The 20,580-nt window shown below is 46.4% G+C and overlaps 1 protein-coding gene and 1 long non-coding RNA gene across 2 annotated transcripts in view; one reads left to right on the top strand and one right to left on the bottom strand.

Annotated features, from left to right (window-relative positions):
• Positions 1-9,159, bottom strand: part of GUCY1A2 (guanylate cyclase 1 soluble subunit alpha 2) — a 238,188-nt gene extending 229,029 nt beyond the window's left edge. Inside the window, exon 1 of the mRNA XM_084841630.1 lies at positions 8,866-9,159. Coding sequence (XP_084697756.1) covers positions 8,866-9,159 — 294 coding nt within the window. The remainder of the gene's footprint in view (positions 1-8,865) is intronic.
• LOC146349468 (uncharacterized) lies at positions 8,230-20,010 on the top strand. Its single transcript, XR_014788805.1, has 3 exons — positions 8,230-8,407; positions 18,299-18,442; positions 19,560-20,010. It is a non-coding gene; the product is annotated as an uncharacterized LOC146349468 (long non-coding RNA).
• The last annotated feature ends 570 nt before the right edge of the window (positions 20,011-20,580 follow it).

Consider the following 20,580-nt stretch of genomic DNA (forward strand, 5'->3'; position numbering starts at 1 on the left):
TTCTCACAATTAGGACTCGCTACTGGCAGGGATTGTAGCACAGCTTCTTTCTTTTTTCCTAAGGGGTTTTGGTTTATTGCACTGCTTCTGGAGGTGGCAACAGCATCAACTATGTGGAGGCTTTCACTTTTTTGATGCAGAATTTTGAATTTCTTTTGGTGGTATTTTTGAGCTTACCTAATCACTGCGTGGTTGCCGAGGGTGCTGTGTGTGTCTTCTCTCTTTTTACACACCTTTCCATTGCTCTGCAGCCTCCCAGGTCACCTGCACTTCCTGAACTGAAAAAGCCCCATGGGAGGAATTACCTCGTGTGGTGTAGTGGCTAGAGTGTTGGACTGGGAGCCAGGAGATCTGGGTTCTAGTCCCCACTCGGCCATGGAAGCTCACTGGGTGGCTTTGGGCCAGTCACAGACTCTCAGCCCAAACTACCTCACAGCGTTGTTGTTGTGAGGATAAAATGGAGAGGAGGATGATTATGTACTCTGCCTCAGGTTTCTTAAAGAGGGAAAATGACGGGATATAAATGTAATGTAATAACAAATAAAATTATGGCTCTAACTGAAGTTTGGGAAGCAGAGGAGGCGACGGGTTGCCACAGAGATTATTGTACAATGACAGACAGAACACTCATGCACGCTCCTCAGCCACCTCATAAGTAAGGTAAAGCACAAGAAGCCCAAACCCAACTCATGAGAATTTCTCCAAAATTTCTCCTCCTTTGAATTTCTTTTCAAAAGCAATTTCTTTTCTATCAAATTGAATGAGAATAGACGAAAAAATGTGGAAGAAATTTTCAGCATAGCACTACAATGTATCTATGTCACTTGATTTCTGACAGCGGCAGTATGGGCCACTTCACGCAATACATCTTTTAGATGCACGTACTTAAAACATTGATGCTTTCGAACTGTGGTGCTGGAGAAGACTCTTAGGAGTCCCCTGGACTGCAAGGAGGTCAAATCAGTCCATCCTAAAGGAAATCAACCCTGAGTGCTCATTGGAAGGACAGATAATGAAGCTGAAGCTCCAATATTTTGGCCACCTAATGCGAAGAGAAAACTCCCTGGAAAAGACCCTGATGCTGGGAAAGACTGAAGGCCAAAGGAGCAGGGGATGGCAGAGGATGAGATGGCTAGATAGCATCACGGATGCAATGAATATGAACTTGAGCACGCTCCGGGAGAGAGCGCAGGACAGGAAGGCCTGGCGTGCTATGGTCCATGGGGTCACGAAGAGTCGGACACGACTGAACGACTGAACAACAACAACAACAACTTAAAACAGCTTAGATGTATACCTTAAAATACAACATGTGAATATGACAAACACCTGGATCAAATAGGTAGTCTCATCAAGGAAAACCAAAAGGAAGACACCGTTGCAAGTAAATATAACCAAGAAGTGCTAAACACTGCACACATAACTGATAGAGTTAAAGCACTAGAGTCTAATGTTTATGCACAATAAAAATATATTTTATTACAATCATATGTAACTTCCATGGAATAAAATCCAGTTACCACATTTGGTGGCCATTGCAAGTTTGCTTCTGCATAACGTATCAATTGGTCATGACTCTATTGAACAATTGTGGCTTGGATCCTATGTTTCCTCATGGAAGGGCTCCTTCATTTGCAGAAGGACTTTGAACCAGTTGAGGTTCCCACTGAGAGAAGGGGTGGGGGGACACCATTTTCACCAATGTTATTGGTTAATACCACTATATAGGAAAGATTAAAGTCAGAGCAGCTTCAGATGTTCAAAGCAAATGAGTTGTACTTCCACTTCCAACCATTTGCTCTGTACACCAAAGCTCAAGTCATGCATCTTCTATCCTATGCTATGCGTCCACCCCCTACAGTGTGGGAAGATGTGTGAGCTCATGATGACACGGTCAAAACATGCATGAGAAAAAGAAGTTCAGCTCACATCTACGCCCTCTCCTCTTACCACTTTCAAACACCCCAAGATACAATCCTCAACACATTTGCAAGCCATTTCCACCAATTTAAGCTTACTTCCCAGTTCGGTCAGTTTCAGCTCACAGCATAAATCAGCGAAGCTCACACATTTGCCTGCGATCAATGGAACTTACTCCCAAACAATACAAAGTTAGTGTAAACAGGCCTTAAGGATCTGAATGTTCCAGACTGTTTTTCAATGAATACCCATATTCATTTCATAAAATGGATTTTTCTACCTTTGCGGCTGTTTTAAACATTTCATCCTGCTGTTTTAGGGGTGATCCTAAGGGACTGATGCTCTATAGAGAGAGGGCTCTGATCTCAAGAGCCCTCCATCCATGTTATACTCTGCCAGGCAGAGCGGGAGACATAGCAATGGCTTTTACAGCTTCCCATTCCTTTTGCTATTTAGAGCTAGACAGGCCTCTAAGCCCATCCAGCTCACTCACTCATCTGGGGATCCAGGTAGTTCTGTCCCACTCCCCTCCCCACTCACTGGAACACCCCCTCTTCCCCCTCCCCAACCTCTTCCAAGAGTGCTGCAATGCCCTCTTGAAAGCATTGCAGTGCTTTCCATGGCAGCTGTGGCGGGGGGGATTCCTCAATCAGATTTCCCCTCCAGTGGTTGTAGCTGTGTCTGCAGCCTCAGGAAGGGGAAATCTGCCATATTGTACGGACCCTGGGTCAGTCTCCCCAGGACCACAGGATTGTTCTTTTAGTTAACCATATTTTATAGTTTATTGTTTTAAAATTTTACCTTGTAAACTGCCTTGAAGAGGCTTTGCCTCAAAAGGAGATAGAAAAATATTTTTTTAAAATAAACATACTGGCTAAGCGACCAAACCGTTGACTAGTTCAAATCTCACCTCTGCTATGAACCTGATGGCTTTGTTCCCATCTAATGCCAAAGGATGAGGGAGCCTCGGACTTGGTTTTCCCCTCTATTACTCCCCTTTGTATGCTCTAGTTAGTTACTGCCTGTTTACCACAAACCATAATTTGCCATCACATGCAAACTCAAATTAATGCTCACCCACCAAACCAGGATCACAAACCACAGTTTGATCCTGGTTTATATTTCCATTTTGGAGGGGAAGCATGAACCGTAGCTTGCCAGTTCAGATGTAATGGCAAACTATGGTCTGAGCTAAACAAGAGAAACTAACCGGATCTGAGTTCACAAAGGTAGGAGGGAACTTGTGACCCTATAGCATATTCCTGATCCTCCAAACCCTGGTTTGGGGGTTCAGGCATATTACATCTGAAATGACGCGCTTGGTGGCCTTCAGGAAATGACTATCAGCCTAAGCCTTCAATATGGGAGCAAAACTACTGACTGATCTTACAGGGTTATGATAAGGATTGAGATCATAGCACTCTGAATAGAAAGCTCTACATAAATTCTAACATTCTTATTACTATATAAGTGGGGAATTCTAGCATATATCAGCAGTGCCATCATGCTGGCATGAGAGCTGTTGTACTGTAGTGGCTAAAAGGCTGAGCTACAAATCAAGAAGTCATGGGTTTGAATCTTGCCTCTGCCATAAGCTAATTAGATCTGTCTCTCTCTCTCTCTCTCTCTCTCAGGCTCAGTCCCCCCATCTGCAATTTGGAAGATAATAATCCTGATTTACCTAACACGTTGTTCTAAGGATTACAATTAGATAATGCATACAAAGCACCTTGAGAATTTGAAAGTGCTATAGAAATGCTAAGTATTATTATTAAATATAATGTAAAAATGTAGAGATGGGAGTATATATAAAGCACCTTTCCAGCAGCAGAGATCTGCAGTAATACTTATTGAAACAAATTGTGAACAGAGGCAATAGCAGTCTGCTGCTTCAGCCATGATCTGAAAAAATAATTTACAAATTTATAATCGTGCAAGTGGCTGAGAGACCACAATTGTCAAACGGAATGTTCCCCTAATCTGTGTTTGTTTTGTCAGATTAGCAGTAAAATATAAACATTCTTCATACTCTGAAAAGCCCCAGAATCAGGACAAATATGTCTAATATCTAGGAATCAGCAATCATCTTGTGCAGAACCATACTCTATATGGGGGTATTTCAGTTTCATGTTCTACATGACCGGATGCCTGGATTTTTAATTTTATTTTACTCCTGCCTAAACATATTTTTCAAATATTAGAATTGCATGCTGCAATCCTAAACACATACATTTGGATGCCAATGCCATCAAAACCAACAGATTTGGTGGCGGGGGGGGGGGAGAATACAGATAATCTAATTTACTGCACTCCTGCCTAACATCAGAAATTATGGTTACGCTACTAAATTGTTCACCCTGGCTTCTGACACAGCACAAGCAGACATGATGGCTTCCATCCAAGGTTAAAACTAAAATTTGTGGACTTTCAGCATTTCATTAGCTCCAAAATAAACTATTCCAGAGTAGATAAGCCATAAAATGTAAGCGGTGCTTTTAAGAGACTGCAAAAACAGTTCAATGAGCACTAAACATTCACAGCAAAATCTGTTGCGCATAAAAGCACAACAGACGTTACTCAGTACTGTGAAAGCTCTACGCAGTGTGGAAAAAAATAGCATCTGCACTTTTGGACACAATGGATGAGCATGCGAAACGTAGCAAAAGTTGTATGGATTGATGAAGTTTAAAAAGACAACACCAGTTCACAGATTTCAAGAAAGTGAAAAATCCACCTTTAATATTTTGTACACATTGTACGATGTCATAAAAGAGGTTCAGTTGGATTGGAGTGGTGGGAGATGATGGATTTTCCACAGATTCCTACCTAAGATAGCTAAACTATCAGTCTTTCTAAGCAGCTGTTTTTGAAGAGTTCCTTACCATCTGAGATTCAAAACATACTGCGCAATGCATAGATGCTGCTGTTGCTCCAATGCAGCCTTCCCCACAGTGGTGTCCTCCAGATGTTCAAGACTACAATTCCCACCATCCCCAACCATTGCTCCCTGCTGGCTGGGGCTGATGGGAGTTGTAATCCAAAACATCTGGAGAGCACCATACTGGGAAAAGCTGTTCTTGGTAAGCCAAGTGAACTGATGCCACAGGAAGAATGTTGAGCATTTCCCAACTAAGGGCAGGTTTGGCTTTTAACTGTTACATTGACCCCCAACTGCTGTGCCACATTATTTCCAATAGGAGGAAACAGCGACTATTTCTTTATAGGAGGGAAAGTAAAAGTGGGATACTGATCAACACAACTAGAATGGGGGCTAAATTGATCCCTGCCCCTCTTGACCAAAGACCAAAGCAGCAAGGCTCTCTCCATAGCTCCCTCTTTCTAGGCTGGGATAGAGAATGTCGGAATACTGGGAACTAGATTTTATAGAGTGCATGGATGTAAATGTCCCAAACCTACCACACACAAAAACAGATTTTGGAGTTGAATGTTGGTGAGACTCACACAGCAGGTATTCACATACAGGTGCCATATATAAATGTGCTAGAATCCTTTTATATTTAAGTATTATTGCAGTACATATTTGGAATGGAGATGCAGAGGAAAGCAGGGGAGACAAAAGCAGTGCTTAACCCTTTCCCCACTCACCACTCCTCTACTCTCAATTGCCCCCTCAAGCTGATTTCACCCTGCAGGGTATATACAAATGTTTCCCAAGGTTCTTCCACTTTCTAGTCCTATATACTAATAGTGAACTCATTTTCTAAGTGTGGATCCATATGTAGCCAAAACAGCACCATCCATATGTAAGAGAAGTATCAGAAAGCTCAGGGTAACTCTAAAGTTTGCACTAGTTCAAAAAAACTGTGGGGAAAAACGTAAGGGAGAGGAAAACATCCAAATAGCGGAGGAACCCCAAAACAGCCCAATGTGGACTGAGCTTGCAGACTCTTGGAAGAAGGGAATGGAAACCCGGAGGGGGTGGGGTGGGATGGAGATGTAATGGACCGGAAGAGGGCATGGCTGGTTGAAGGGAACTGTGAGCAAAAGGAGCACTTAACTCTCCCTAGGAAATTTTTATGGCTGCTGAAACACACGCCTTCCTCATTCCTTGAAAGGCTGCAAATGGGAGAATTTATCGGATTATTCATTTTACCGCTCAGGACAATGGTGGTTGCTTGGATGTGGTCTGGAACACACAGTGTGCTGAGGTTAAGAGCAGTTCACGGTTCTCTGGTATCCTGATTGGGTTCCTAGAGGCATCCCCTGAAACTCAGTACATGGTTCTCCCTGACCTGTCCCTGCATGCACAGCAGAAACGAAAAGCAGTAGCTAGGTCAGTGGGAAACATCTATGGCTTAAAAGGGCTTAGACCAAACCTGCAAGAGCTGCAAAACAGTTCAACAATTTTACAGCAATTAGAAGGCCTAAAAGCAGCTTCCCAGAAGGGATGAGAGCCTTCGCAAGTAGCCAGCGCACACGGCTAGAGAGCAAAGGGACTAATCTGGTGCATTAATGCCTGACCACACATTACACAAAAATGCGCGTCTCCAAACTACAGCTGGCCATTTCCCCCCCTAGGAAAACCCATCATGTTTGGAATCCAATGGGGTAAAAGCAGCTTGAGGGGCTGGGGGGGGCGGGATTTAGAGTGGAGAAGAGATGGATGGGGAAACACTCTTTCTCTGTCACTTCTCTGCTCCAAATTGCCACCTGCTCTCAAAATGGCTTTTCCTAGCTAGGTCCAGCTACATATATTTGCATGTAATATCTAAACCTAACAGGTTGTCCAAAAGTCATAAGCAGAATTGTGGGAAGTACAAGAGGGACCCCAAAACTGGGAAGGGTCAAATGAACTGCCAAGGTCACAGGAAGAGGAGAAAATAGTTGTGTCCAGAAGAACTCCTGACCACATGGGAGTCTGGACACAAACGAAGGGGACATTGGCTAAGGTTGGAAGGAAGGGGGGGTAAGTAAGGACAAGAGGAGTAGTGACAGAAGAGGTATAGGGGAAGGAACCAATGATTTGAGTGCCGTTTTCTTGGTAGAAAGGTGGGGTACAAGTCAAATAAATACATGATGGGATACAGCAACCTTCCCTGACCTGATGCCCTCCAAATGTGTAGTATTACAACTCCCATTATCCCAGCCAGCACAGCATGCTGGCTAGGATAATGGGAGTTGTACTCCATCTCTGGCTGGGGAAAGCTGGGACAGGGGCTGAAGTGGTGTGTGAAGAAGATTCACAGGGGATCTTGGCAGACAGAGGATGAAGACAAGTATTCCAAGCAACGGCAGCAGGATCAGAGGAAGATGGAATCTCCCTAGATCCTGGGAAATGTCAAAACAAAATACAGAAAGGAAATGCACCATATTATGGGGTGGGGGATCTAGGTGGACAAGGGCCCAGCTGAAATCTGCAAAGAGAAGAGGAAGAACAACAAAAAGAAGGTGGTGGTAAGTGATGTGGGAAGACTCCCAGGAGATAAAAAAAATATGAAGCACGTTCTCATAGAGAACACCTCATACAGTTTCAGGCCAGTTGAACCGTGAAGGAAGGCGAGACAACCAATGACGGGGGCACATTTTAGGTGCCATGGCAGAATGAAAGGCAGATACATTTCAGCCATACGTCACCATCCACTGGAAAGTCTGTACAGCTTGCCAAGGAGAAGCTAAGAAGAGGCGAGCTGGACCAGACCACAGGTCTAATCAGTCCAACATCTTGCTTCCTACCATGGCCAGCCAGATGCCCCTGAGAAGCCCAAAAGTGGGGCATGAAAGGCAATAGCTGATTTTGCTCCCCAACAGCAGGTCTTCATTGGCATAGTACAGGTACCATATCTACTCATGCAGCTCTCCTGTCCCTTTCAATGGGATTTGTAGAGGGCAGCATCTGTGGATTGGACCCTATGATAAAGGAGAGGGGGGGAGAGAGCGAGAGAGGGCACAGAGATGCTATAGAGATGTTCTGCCCTAAGCACCCAAGTGCCTTGAGCTGGCCCTGTGCAGAACTGAAATCCCTTTACCTACCCCAGTGCTTCAGGATGGAGGACCTCTAGAGCTGCAAATCAAAAGGCATCGTGCAGCATCTGCTCCAGCTTTTCCTCCTTAACGGGTGTATTTATTTATTTTGCGAAAAGGAACAAGAAGGCACAAGAAGTGGTGGGAAGACAGGGGAGGCTTAACAGGTGGAAGCCTAGGGGGAGGTCTGGACCCCCCTTTAACATTCCACCAAGGAGTCCGGATCAAAATCTGATCTGGCATCACCCTTGCGCTCAAGGAGGGCGATTTAAAAATGCTCAACGCTCGGGAATTTTCCACCCTTTCAGGGCACGCCTGTGGGAAGATGCGGACACGGCGATTCGGGGTCATGACATGGCGAGTCTGGAAGCGGGGAGGCAGAACCAGAGAACTACTCCCAAGTAACCGCGGCGGCGTGCACAAGGCGCGGGGTGAAGGAGGCACCGCGTTAACGCAGCCTCGGACAGGAAGGGTTGCAACTGCCCAGCGGGATCTGGAGCGGAAAGTAAGGAGCGAGAAGCAACGCGGCGGCCGGGAGGGGGGGCGACACCTGAGCTACCGGACACCCCGCGGGCGGCCACGCTTTTGAACCCCGCCCCTTCCCAAGGGTCTGGCTGGGGGCGAGGGGAGGGAATACGGCGCCGAGGGGAATTTCTACTACGAGTCGACCCCCCCCCCCCCGGTTTCCCGCATCAAGTAGTTAAATGCAGAGGCTGGATGGGCCGGAGGAGGCGGGAGGGCCGCTGCACGCGTGACAAACATTCCGCTACGGGAAGTGAAATAACGCGCAACCCGCGTGTCGAGCGTCACGTGTGATGAGGGCACACGTGTGAAGAGGGCGGGTTTTGTTTATGCATTTTCCCGTTCTGCCCTCCCGCGGCGTCCCTCCATCGGTCCTCCCTTGCCCGCCCGCCCGCCCGCCCGCGCACCTGGGCACGGCCCGACGCGGCGCGGCGCATTTACCGTGGGGGCGGTGAGGCGGCTGATGCTCTCGCCCAGGGAGTCCAGGTTGACCCGTCTCCTGCGCGGCGCCCTCCTGGAGCCCGCGGGGGCTGGCGCCGCCGCCGCCGCCGGCCGCTCTGCCGGGGGCGCCGCGCGGGCGACGGGGGTGGCGGCCGCCGACGGGCCGGGGGGGCTCCGGCTGCCGTTCCAGCACAGCCGGGCCACGGGGCATTCGGCTTCCTCCTCCGGGCTGGTCTCCAGGCAGTCCGAGCCGAGCGAGCTGAAGGACTCCGAGGAGATCTTCCGCCGGGACATGCTGCTGGCGGGGAGCGTCAGACGGGGCGCGGCGGCGGGGCGGCGGCGGCGGCGGCGGCGGGGCGGCCGAGGAGCCCCGCGGGGCGGACCGGGCGGCGGCTGCTCATCGCCGGGCAGCCCGCGCGCCCGCCCGCTCGCTCGCTCGCTCGCGTCCACACGCGCCGCCTGCTCGCAGCCGCCCGGCCGGGGGATTTAAAGGCGACGCCTCCGTCCGCTGCCCCCTCCCCTCCCGCCCTCCCTCCCGCCCGGCTCTGCCGCCGCCCCCGCGCGCGCGCGCTCGCGCTCCCCCGCGCTCCTCCGCCGCCGCCTCGCCCGCCCGCTCGCCCGCTCGCTCGCTCCTCCTCTCGCCGCCGCCGGCATCACGTGTGCGCCGCGGGGCAGGTGGGGCGCGCCGGTCGCCAAATTCAAACCAGGAGCCGCAGCCGCCCGGCGCCGAGGGGAAGGGAGCAGCCGCCCGCCGGCCCGGCCCGGCCCGGCCCTCGCTGCTCCGGGGCGGCCGCGCTTCTTCCAGGGCCGCCTCGGCGCCCGCCGCGCGTGTTCGCGCGCGCGACGAGGCGCCCCGCCGCCGCCGCCGCCGCCGGACGCGCCAGTCGGGAGCCGCGGGCGAGCGGGCGGGGCGCACGTGCCTCGGCGGCGGCCGCGACTTGCCCAGCCGGGACGCGCGCGTGCGGAGGCTGGGCGCGTCGGGAGAGACGACCACGATAAAAGGGAATAACGTTTTGGGGACGCTTGCTGTAACCCTTGGCTGAAACAGTAACAGCTTTATGGAACTGATTGAAAAAGAAACGAAAAAAATACAACTCCTGCATCACAGTATATCGCAATACAGGCAGGAGCCAAAGACGTGGCGTGGGATTAAAACTGGGGTGTGACATTAAATGCCGCCGTTCAGGTGGAGGCTGGTGGTTGCGCTGTCAGTGGGGCTGTGGATCCACTCTGGGTTCCGGTCAGAACTCTAAAGGCGCTACCCAAGGCCCTGAACCCATTTGGGGCAAAGGGTTCAGCACCTTGGATAGCTGCTTTAGAGTTCTGACTGAAACCCTGAGTGGATTCACAGCCCCACAGACATCTGAATCACCAGTGCCGCCATTACAAGGTTGGTGGAAAAGAACAGTTTTTACTGCCCATCTCAGTCATAACGATTGGGCCATTCACACCACCCTTGGGAGGGAGTTCCATAATCAGAGTGCTGCTACTACAGAAAAGGCCCTGTCTCCAGTATCCTCCAGTCGAACCACTCTAGGTGGCGGGACGTATAACAGAGCCTCCCATGGTGATCGAAAATTGCAGGCAGGTTCATATGGGAGGAGGCTGTTCTTCAGAGATCCTAGGCCCAAAGTGTTTAAGGCTTTCAAGGTAAGAACCAGCACCTTGAATTGTGCTTGGATACAAACTGGAAGCCAGGTTTTTTTTTGCTAGTAACAAAGTCAGATAATGCACAATAGTTGACTTGCCTTCTTTGATAAGACTATTCATTTCCCTGCTCTGAGAAACTGCCTTTCCTGCCAAATAAGAAGGGACCCCATTCTTCTCTTTGGTAAAGGGAGGGAGGTGTGTGTGTGCCTTCTGATAGTCTGAAACTCAGTGAGACAAGCTCTATAAAATCCCAGGCAGATTGGGCTGTTACAGTTCTTGTCTGAGAGGGGGAAAGTGGACCACCTGCTCAGATAACCGGGTCCTTGGGATGGTGCCCATAGCTCCAACTCCAAGGAATCCAGAGCAACACCAGTTGAGGGGCATGTGTAAACTTTTCTTTGCTTTTATTATCTGCATCTCTTTTCCATCAATAAACTATATCATTCTTTCATTCAAGTGGACATGAGTCATATTGGTACCTTCAAATCTGTTTAATGTGGGTCCTGGCTGGATCAGGCCCCAGGTTTAAAACAACCTGCAACAAAATGTTCAGGGTTCTGTTTAGGGTTCCAGCCAGTCATGCTTCCTTACATGATACTCCATTCCATCCCATTCCATTCCCCGCTCCCTTAGTTTACCAACTAACACTCAGTTTTCTGTGGCTACTGAGCATACTCAGTGCTCACTGGGCTGGGTCTTTGCAGGGAGGGGATCCCCTTAGGTTTTGTTCTTTGACATTTTTTGTACTTCTGCAAACCTCAGAGGTTCCCCCAAACATGCTGATACTTCTCTCTTGTTTCTAAGTGGCCCCAATTTAGCTCTAATGCTGTTGGCACTCACACCTGAGTTCGCTATTAGAGGGAGTTAATATCATTATCATCATCATAATTTATAAAGTGCCTGCAATTTTATATTTCTTTATTTGATTTGTGCCCCACCTTTCTACCAAGAAAAATGGCACTCAAGGCAGCTTACAGTCATAAATAAAATTTGGTTAAAACAACAATAAAACAAATGTATTAAAACGCAATTAAAAACACAGCAATAACAGAATAAAAACAGAAAAAAGAATTGTCTGTGCAGTTCAGAGATTTAAAAGCAAGAGAGTCCCTGCCTGCAGGCTTACAATATAATAGACATGATTCAAAAAGAAATGGAGGGAAGAAGCCAATTGGGTGAAATAAGTTAAATAAACAACAAAGTGCTGTATGGATGGGTCACTATTTCTTGTTGTCTCTTTATTCTCCTTATTCCCCTTAACAGTAGCATCATTGAGCAAGTCTAATTTATTCTCTGTCTCAAATACGTTTTCTAACTTACTGCTCACTTTTTCTTTTCTTTTTTGTAGCAGACAGATTTTTAAAGAAAAACAAAAAGCCCTGTTAATCCACGAGAAGAAGAAAAGCAAACTAAAATCCATAGTTGGGCAATACCTTTATTAGTACCAACGAAAATGCCAAGCTCTTGAGTTCTCCAGAACTCTTCATCAGGCTAGGTGGTACAAAGAGCAGGGAGTGGAGAAAGAAATAGAAAAATCCAAAGATTTGGCCTCGTGGCCACAACATCGATCTGGCCAAATGTTGGCTGGTCTTGTAACAATTTTTTTTAGGTCTCTTAGCAAGGCACTTTCTCTGCTTCAATAGACATGGGGTTCTCTGGCTATAGAGTGACCTTGCAAGATTTTGCTACCCAAGATTTTTGTTAATGTCACCTGAAAACCTGAAATATATGTAAAAGCAACAATACCTGTAATTTACAATTAAATAATTGGTGTATATGCCAAGATAACTCCAGTACCCAGCAAGTAGGACTTCCTGCAGCTTCCTCAAGCATGACTTGCTACAAGGAAATAATAAAAAAAGGGTCGTAAGAAAATGTGAATCAGACAGCATGGCAGAAATGCTGCCTTCAAGAATAGAAAGAAAGCTGAGCAGTGCTTTGAAGGAGGATGACACCTTAAAAAACAATGAAAGGCAAGCAGTCTAAACCCTCAAACCTTTTCGTTTTTAACTCAGCCCACGCCTTCCTTTTCAAACTGTTAAAACAGTTCATGGAAGTTGTGCTAACAACATCACATATTCCATCAAAGCCCCCACAGCCTAAAATGCCTTTGGCTAATGTAACATGTTAATTAGTGTTGCCAGAGGAAGAAAGGGGAAAGCAGGAGGGAGGGACAGACTGGTGGAGAAAAGAGACATTTTATTATTTGAATTTTTTTAAAAAAATGGCAAGCAAAAATTAGCTATATGCTACCTCCAGTATCAGAGGCAGTATGGCTATGTACAGTTGTTGCTGGGGAACATGAGTGGGAGGGTTCTGTTGCACTCATGTCCTGCTTGTTGACAGCTGGTTGGCTACTCTGCAAACAGAATGCTGGACTAGATAAACCCTTGGTCTACTCCTGCATGGCTCCTCTTACATTCTTAAGATGGGAGGATGGGTTTTTTCCCCCCTTTCCCTGCCTTCCATTTTCTCCCCACCATCACCACCTCCATTGACACCAATGGGAGGGGGACTCACTACACCAACTCCAGGATGGCTGTAGTTCCCCCCACCCTTGTCTGGGTGCCAATCAGGGGAATGTAGGAGCTTTGAATCCTGTGGATCTAAGACCTCTGCTGATCCACCCCTGGAATGCCCTCCCCTGCCACTCCAACACACATTGATGGCAAAATACCGGGGGTTCCTCCAGGGAAATAAATGCCAACCCACTTACCAAGCAGTATTTTCACAAAATCCTGCACTCCATCAGCAGCCAGCTGATGAGCTGCAGGATTGCAGCCTAAAATAAAGTATAAGATCATATCACATGAGACTTCTCGTATGGGCCACAAAGACTTCTTGTTGTTCAGTCGTTCAGTCGTGTCCGACTCTTCGTGACCCCATGGACCATAGCACGCCAGGCCTTCCTGTCCTCCGCTCTCTCCCGGAGTGTGCTCAAGTTCATATTCATTGCATCGGTGATGCTATCTAGCCATCTCATCCTCTGCCGTCCCCTTCTCCTTTTGCCCTCGATCCTTCCCAGCATCAGGGTCTTTTCCAGGGAGTTTTCTTTTCGCATTAGGTGGCCAAAATATTTGAGCTTCAGCTTCAGTATCTGTCCTTCCAATGAGCACTCAGGGTTGATTTCCTTTAGGATCGACTGATTTGACCTCCTTGCAGTCCAGGGGACCCATAAGAGTCTTCTCCAGCACCACAGTTCGAAAGCATCAATTCTTTGGTGCTCAGCCTTCCTTATAGTCCAGCTCTCACAGCCATACGTTGCTAATGGGAAAACCATAGCTTTGATTATATGAACCTTTGCTGGCAAGGTGATGTTTCTGCTTCTTACTATGCTGTCTAGGTTTGCCATGGCTTTCCTCCCAAGGAGCAAGCGTCTTTTAATTTCATGGCTAAAGTCACCATCTGCGGTGATCTTGGAGCCCAAGAAAATAAAATCTGTCACTGCTTCCATTTCTTCCCCTTCTATATGCCAGGAAGTGATGGGGCCAGTTGCCATGATCTTCGTTTTTTTAATGTTGAGTTTCAAACAAGCTTTTGCACTCTCCACTTTCACCCTCAACAAGAGGCTCTTTAGATCCTCTTCGCTTTCTGCCATTAGGGTGGTATCGTCTGCATATGTGAGGTTGCTAATAATTCTCCCAACAATCTTAATTCCGACCTCTGATTCATCCAACCCGCCGTTTCTCATGATGTACTCTGCATATAAATTAAATAAGCAGGGTGACAATATACAGCCTTGTCGTACTCCTTTCCCAATTTTGAACCAATCGGTTGTTCCATGTCCAGTTCTTACTGTTGCTTCTTGACCCTCGTACAGGTTTCTCAGGAGACAGGTAAAATGGTCTGGTACTCCCATCTCTTTCAGAATTTGCCACAGTTTGTTGTGATCCACACAATCAAAGGCTTGAGCGTAGTCAATGAAGCAGAAATAGACGTTTTTCTGGAATTCTCTTGCTTTCTCCATGATCCAGCAAATGTTGGCGATTTGATCTCTAGTTCCTCTGCCTCTTTGAAACCCAGCTTGTACTTCCGGTAGTTCTTGGTTCACATACTGCTGAAGCCTAGCTTGTAGGATTTTGAGCATAAAAATACTTGCTGGCATGTGAAATGAGCGCAATTGTACGGTAGTTTGAACACTCTTTGGCATTGCCCTTCTTTGGAATTGGAATGTAAACTGACCTTTTCCCATCTTGTGGCCATTGTTGAGTGTTCCAAATGTGTTGGCATATTGAGTGCAGCACTTTAACAGCATCATCTTTTAGGATCTTAAATAGCTCAGCTGGAATACTGTCATCTCCACTAGCTTTGTTGTTACTAATGCTTCCTAAGGCCCACTTGACTTCACTCTCGAGGATGTCCGGCTCAAGTTCAGTGACCGCACTATCATGGCTATCAAGGACATTAAGATCTTTCCTGTATAGTTCTTCTGTGTATTCTTTCCACCTCTTCTTAATCTCATCTGCTTCTGTTAGGTCCCTGCCTTCTTTGTCCTTTATCATGCCCATCTTTGCACAAAACGTTTCCTTGAGATCTCCGATCTTCTTGACAAGATCTCTAGTCTTTCCCATTCTATTGTTTTCCTTGATTTCTTTGCATTGTTCATTTAAGAAGGCCTTCTTGTCTCACCTTGCTATTCTCTGGAAATCTGCATTCAGTTGGGTATGTCTTCCCCTTTCTCCCTTGCTTTTCGCTTCCCTTCTTTCCTCAGCGACTTCTAAAGCCTCATCAGACAGCCACTTTACTTTCTTGCATTTCTTTTTCTTTGGGATGGATTTCGTTGCTGCCTCCTGAACAATGTTACGGACCTCTGTCCATTAGGGATGTATGAAAGTTCTGCCACGGATCTGGCATTCAGCCCCCCGAAATTGGTGGCGGAACGGCCCGCCACCCCCCCGGGACGGGACTTACCTGGGGCAGATCTCCCTGGCGGTGGCAGCGGCTCCGGAGGTGGCTCCGGCGGCGGTCCGGCGGCAGCAGCTGCGGCGGCCGGTCTTCCGACCAGCTGCCGCCGCCGCCATTTCCAGGTTTAAAAAAAACAAAAAACAAAAAAAGTGATAGGCTACATAAAGTTTTACGTAGCCTATCACGGCTAAATTTTAAAAAAACCACCGTGATAGGCTACGTAATTCTTTACGTAGCCTATCACAGCTGATTAAAAAAACAAACAAACGTGCGTACGCAAATGGCGGCGCCCATGGGCGCCGCCATTTGCATTCCTTATTTTGGCACGTCTTAGTCTACATAAACATTTACGTAGACTAAGACGGCGAAAATAAGGGGAACGCAAATAGCGTAGACGCTACGCTATTTGCGTTCCCCTCATTTTTGCCGTCTTAGTCTACGTAAATATTTACATAGACTAAGACATGCCAAAATAAGGAACGCAAATGGCGGCGCCCATGGGCGCCGCCATCAGCCGTGATAGGCTATGTAAACATTTACATAGCCTATCACGGCTGACTGCAGGGACGCAAACAGAATCGCTGCGGAGCACAGCTGGCCGGCCAGGATTCCGGGGGGGGAGAACAGAGCACCTCCCCCCCGGCGAGGATTCCGGGGGGAGGGATGGAACGCCTCCCCCCGCACCATCAGCATAATCCCCGAAAGGTAAATGATTTTCGTACATCCCTACCATCCATAGTTCTTTAGGCACTCTGTCTATCAGGTCTAATCCCTTAAATCTATTCCTCACCTCCACTGTATATTCATAAGGGATATGATTGAGGTCATACCTGAATGGTTTAGTGGTTTTCCCTACATTTTTCAATTTAAGCCAAAATTTTGCAACAAGAAGCTCATGATCTGAGCCACAGTCAGCTCCAGGTCTTGTTTTTACTGACTGTATAGAGCTTCTCCATCTTTGGCTGCAAAGCACGTAATCAATCTGTTTTCGGTATTGACCATCTGGTGATGTCCACATGTAGAGTCACCTCTTGTGCTGTTGGAAAAGAGTGTTTGCTATGATCAGCATGTTCTCTTGGCAAAACTCTATTAGCCTTTGTCCTGCTTCATTTTGTACACCAAGGCCATGCTTGTCTGTTATCCTGGTGATTTCTTGACTTCCTACTTTAGCATTCCAATCCCCTATGATGAAGAGGACATCTTTTTTTGGTGTTAGTTCTAGAAGGTGTTGTAGGTCTTCATAGAACCGATCAACCTCAGCTTCTTCAGCATCAGTGGTTGGGGCATAGACTTGACTGAGATGTGATGTTGAATGGTTTGCCTTGGATTCGTACTGAGATCATTCTGTCGTTTTTGAGATTGTACCCCAGTACTGCTTTTCGCACCCTTTTGTTGACTATGAGTGCTACTCCATTTCTTCTAAGGGATTCTTGCCCACAGTAGATGACATAATGGTCACCTGAATTAAATTCGCCCATGCCTGTCCATTTTAGCTCGCTGATTCCCAAGATGTCGATGTTCAATCTTGCCATCTCATGTTTGACCACCTCCAGCTTACCTTGATTCATTGATCTGACATTCCAGGTTCCTAAACAATATTGTTCTTTACAGCATCGGACTTTCTTTTCACCACCAGACACATCCACAGCTGAGTGTCCTTTCGGGTTTGGCCCAGCCGCTTCACTCTTTCTGGCGCTACTTGGAAATACCCTCTGCTCTTCCCCAATAGTATATTGGACACCTTCTGACCTGAGGGGCTCAACTTCTGGCATCATCTCTTTTAGCCTTGTGATATGTTCCATGGGGTTTTCTTGGCAAGAATACTGGAGTGGGTTGCCATTTCCTTCTCCAGTGGACCACATTTTGTCAGAACTCTCCACCATGATCTGTCCATCTTGAGTGGCCCTGCACGGCATAGCTTATGGCTTCACTGAGTTACGCAAGCCCCTTCGCCACAACAAGGCAGTGATCCATGAAGACTAACTGCTTTCATTTTCAAAGTGGGAGTCCTAGGGTCAAAGTATCAGTTACGTTAAATGCATAGTGTGTAGACGAGTACAATCTCTCTCTCTCTCTCTCTCTCTTTTTTACTCTAGAGTAAGTATGCATGGCCTGATTCAAATCAGGATGCTCACACATGGGGAGAGGAGGATTAAACCTTCCCCCATCATCATTTTTTCCTGGAAGTCCCACACACACTGGAATTAAGAAGAGGGAAAACACCTCCATTGATGCTAATGGAGACTCTCTGTTTTTAACCCTTGTGTGTGTGTGTGTGTAGGGGGGGGGGGTTTCAGGAAAAAATGGCAGGGGAAGGTTTAATCCTCCCCTCCTGATGGATAGTGGACCTGATCCTAATTACCACATTGGAAAAAAATTAAACATCCCCAAATGTTGAGGGTTAGTATCTGCAATGCTAAACTTGGCATCTCTAGAGACAACCACAGTCCATCGGCATGATATGGAAAAGTTACCATATCTCTAGCTATCCTATTTCATGGAAGGTGAAATAATAGAAAATATGAACAAGACAAGCTAAATAAAAATGTTAATCAGAATTAAAATTCTTACAGATGAGGAAAGAAGTGTGTCCCTTCAGGACATTTCTATTCTGCTGCCTGACTGTTGCCTGCTGTTCTGTTTCAAAGAACTGAAGAGAGCAGCACACTGAGAAATGCACTGATGCTCGATGAGGCAAAGGTGTCTTTTTTTTTCATAGGCCTCTCCTTTCACTGTTTGAAGGTTTCCCTGCCCAAAGCTTGAGGATAAACAAAAGCTGTCAAGAAGGAATTGTACATCCATTTGCTTTTGCTTGAGTAAACAAGTTGCTAAGGATCTGGCCTCCTTTGTCTCCATAATCTTCCTTATATTCCTTCAGTTGAGACAGAAGAGGGACAGAAAAGAGTTGCTTCTGTGAGAAAAGGCTTGGTAGGAGTTGGCAAAAGCAGACCAGTTTACCACTTCTACATCCTCTTCTACCTTGGAGTTTTCCTGGATGCGTCAACATTCCTAAAAGTTGAAGGTTCGTAACAAAACACTCCTGAAGAATGCACATTTCCGCTCTCTCTTCTTATTTATTTTAGTATGATTTTATTAATTCATTCATTATATTAATCCATCCAATAATCAATGTTTTCTGGGCAGATTACAAACAGTTAAATGACTAAATGCCATACGAAGAGTTAAAAAGGTAAAATACAATGCAAATATTTAAAAGAATACAATAGAATACAAACAGCATAGGAATATTCATTTATTTATTTTGATTTGTATGAAGAAAAATGGCACTCAAGGCAGCTAATGGCACTCAAGGTGGCTGATGAAACAGCTTCTAGTTAGGTTGAAAGGCTACATCAATAAACTAGGAACCGAGAAGCAGAACTTTGAACATTCAAAGGAGCATCTTCAATTGGAATTGGGGAGAGCTAAGAAATGGAGATGTTATATGTAAGCACTTATCTAAGACCAGTTTTTTTTAAAAAAAAATCTTTCATGCACCCTTCCTCATCTCTTTGCCTAGATTCTTCCTTCCTTTCTAGCAATGCAATCCTAAGCAAATTTATCAGGAAGGAAAGTCCCAGTGAAGTTACTGACCTTATTTCCATATAATCAAGCATGGGATGGGATTGTAAGAGACCTTAAACTATGGTCACACAACTGTTAAGTCATGTGGTATTGAAAATCCAGGTAATAAGAGAGAAGCAAAGGAATTTCATTATCCCCATCCCTCAAAAACTCTTTCTTTAGCCCTCTTCAGGCTCGGGATGGATGAATCTGTTTCAGTTTCTACAAATTTCAACCTTTTTGAAGCAAAAGTTAATTCCATCTCATTTGCACATTAGTTTGCACACTTTTTTGTAAAAGCATCCACATGAAAGCTCATGAATTTTTGTATTCATTTCTCCCAAAATACAATTTTTTAACACATTTCTTCCAACGTACACATTTTTGTGCACAATTTCCCCTAATGTATGCAGTCTTGTTTGCATTTTAATCAGATAACTGCATCGCAAATTTCAAAGAAATGCAAAAACTGAAGGACAATTGTATTCTGATTTGTATATTAGTTTGGGAACAGTGAATAGGGAGATTCATGTTAAAATGCAAACCAAACTAATTTCTCCCCCTTTCCTATTCAGGTGTTCACAAAATGTAACTGTGGAACAGTGGAAGACAGATGGGGATGCACATGTCTCCGCCCCCGACTTCCCTGTGCTGACAGGAAAGATCTAAGAGGAAATGTAACTGCATTCAACTGAACATGGCTACAGTCCTCCATTGGTCATGGAGCCCTGTACAGTCAGGGTTCCAGATCTCAAAGAACACTGTAACTGCATTCACCTGAACAAAGAGATGTTAGGGGTGATGGTCTGGGGTAGAGGGAGCAGGGTCACACGGATCCCCATCTGCCTTCTGTAAAATATGGAAGAACTGATGGACGTAGCCTGGATGAGGTGTGCTTCCTGGAAGAAGCCAGGAACTAGTAGAGGGCAACACCCGCTGCTTCTGACCTGAGGAGAGGCCACAATCTAAGACAGCTCTTTAAAGGGGCCTTTGTTTAAATAAAACTTGGATGTTTGTTTATAAAGCAGATTCTGTTTGGTTTAGTGGAGTGCAATCCACCCACCTTGAAACACCCTCCATGGTTACATTTTGTCAGGGTTGGCCCAAGACATGTTGCTGCCTGGGGCAATGTACAAAATGGCGCCCCCTCCAATTCCATGTACAAAAGCCAACTGGGATGGCAGTTTAATCTTTCTTCAACACTAGCAATGGGACTACATCCTCCACTGCATCTGCAGGCAGCAAGCTAACATAGGGGGTGCAGGGCAGGCTGCAAGGCACACACAGCAATCTTCTCCAATGTGTTGCCAGTATCTGACGGGTGAAGCAACCATATCACTTTATCTAATGTTGGAGCCAGCCCCGCATTTTGTGGATGTCTGAAAAGGGTTCCACACACACATTCTCTCTCTCTCTCTCTCTCTCTTTCACACACACACTTTTAGTGCATGCTTGGAGGTGAAGATGGGGATCCCAATGTGCAATGAGGAGTGAAAATCCAGGAGCAGGATGTTTAGTAGTGTTGATCATATAAGAGAAGAGTAAATGGGTGTGATCTATTTTTATGTGGCATGTGTATCTACTTGTAGATGTCCT

Source organism: Heloderma suspectum, chromosome 3, assembly GCF_057233095.1.
Source record: "Heloderma suspectum isolate Gila_16-S chromosome 3, 16-S_ref, whole genome shotgun sequence".
In the NCBI taxonomy this organism is placed as follows: domain Eukaryota; kingdom Metazoa; phylum Chordata; class Lepidosauria; order Squamata; family Helodermatidae; genus Heloderma; species Heloderma suspectum.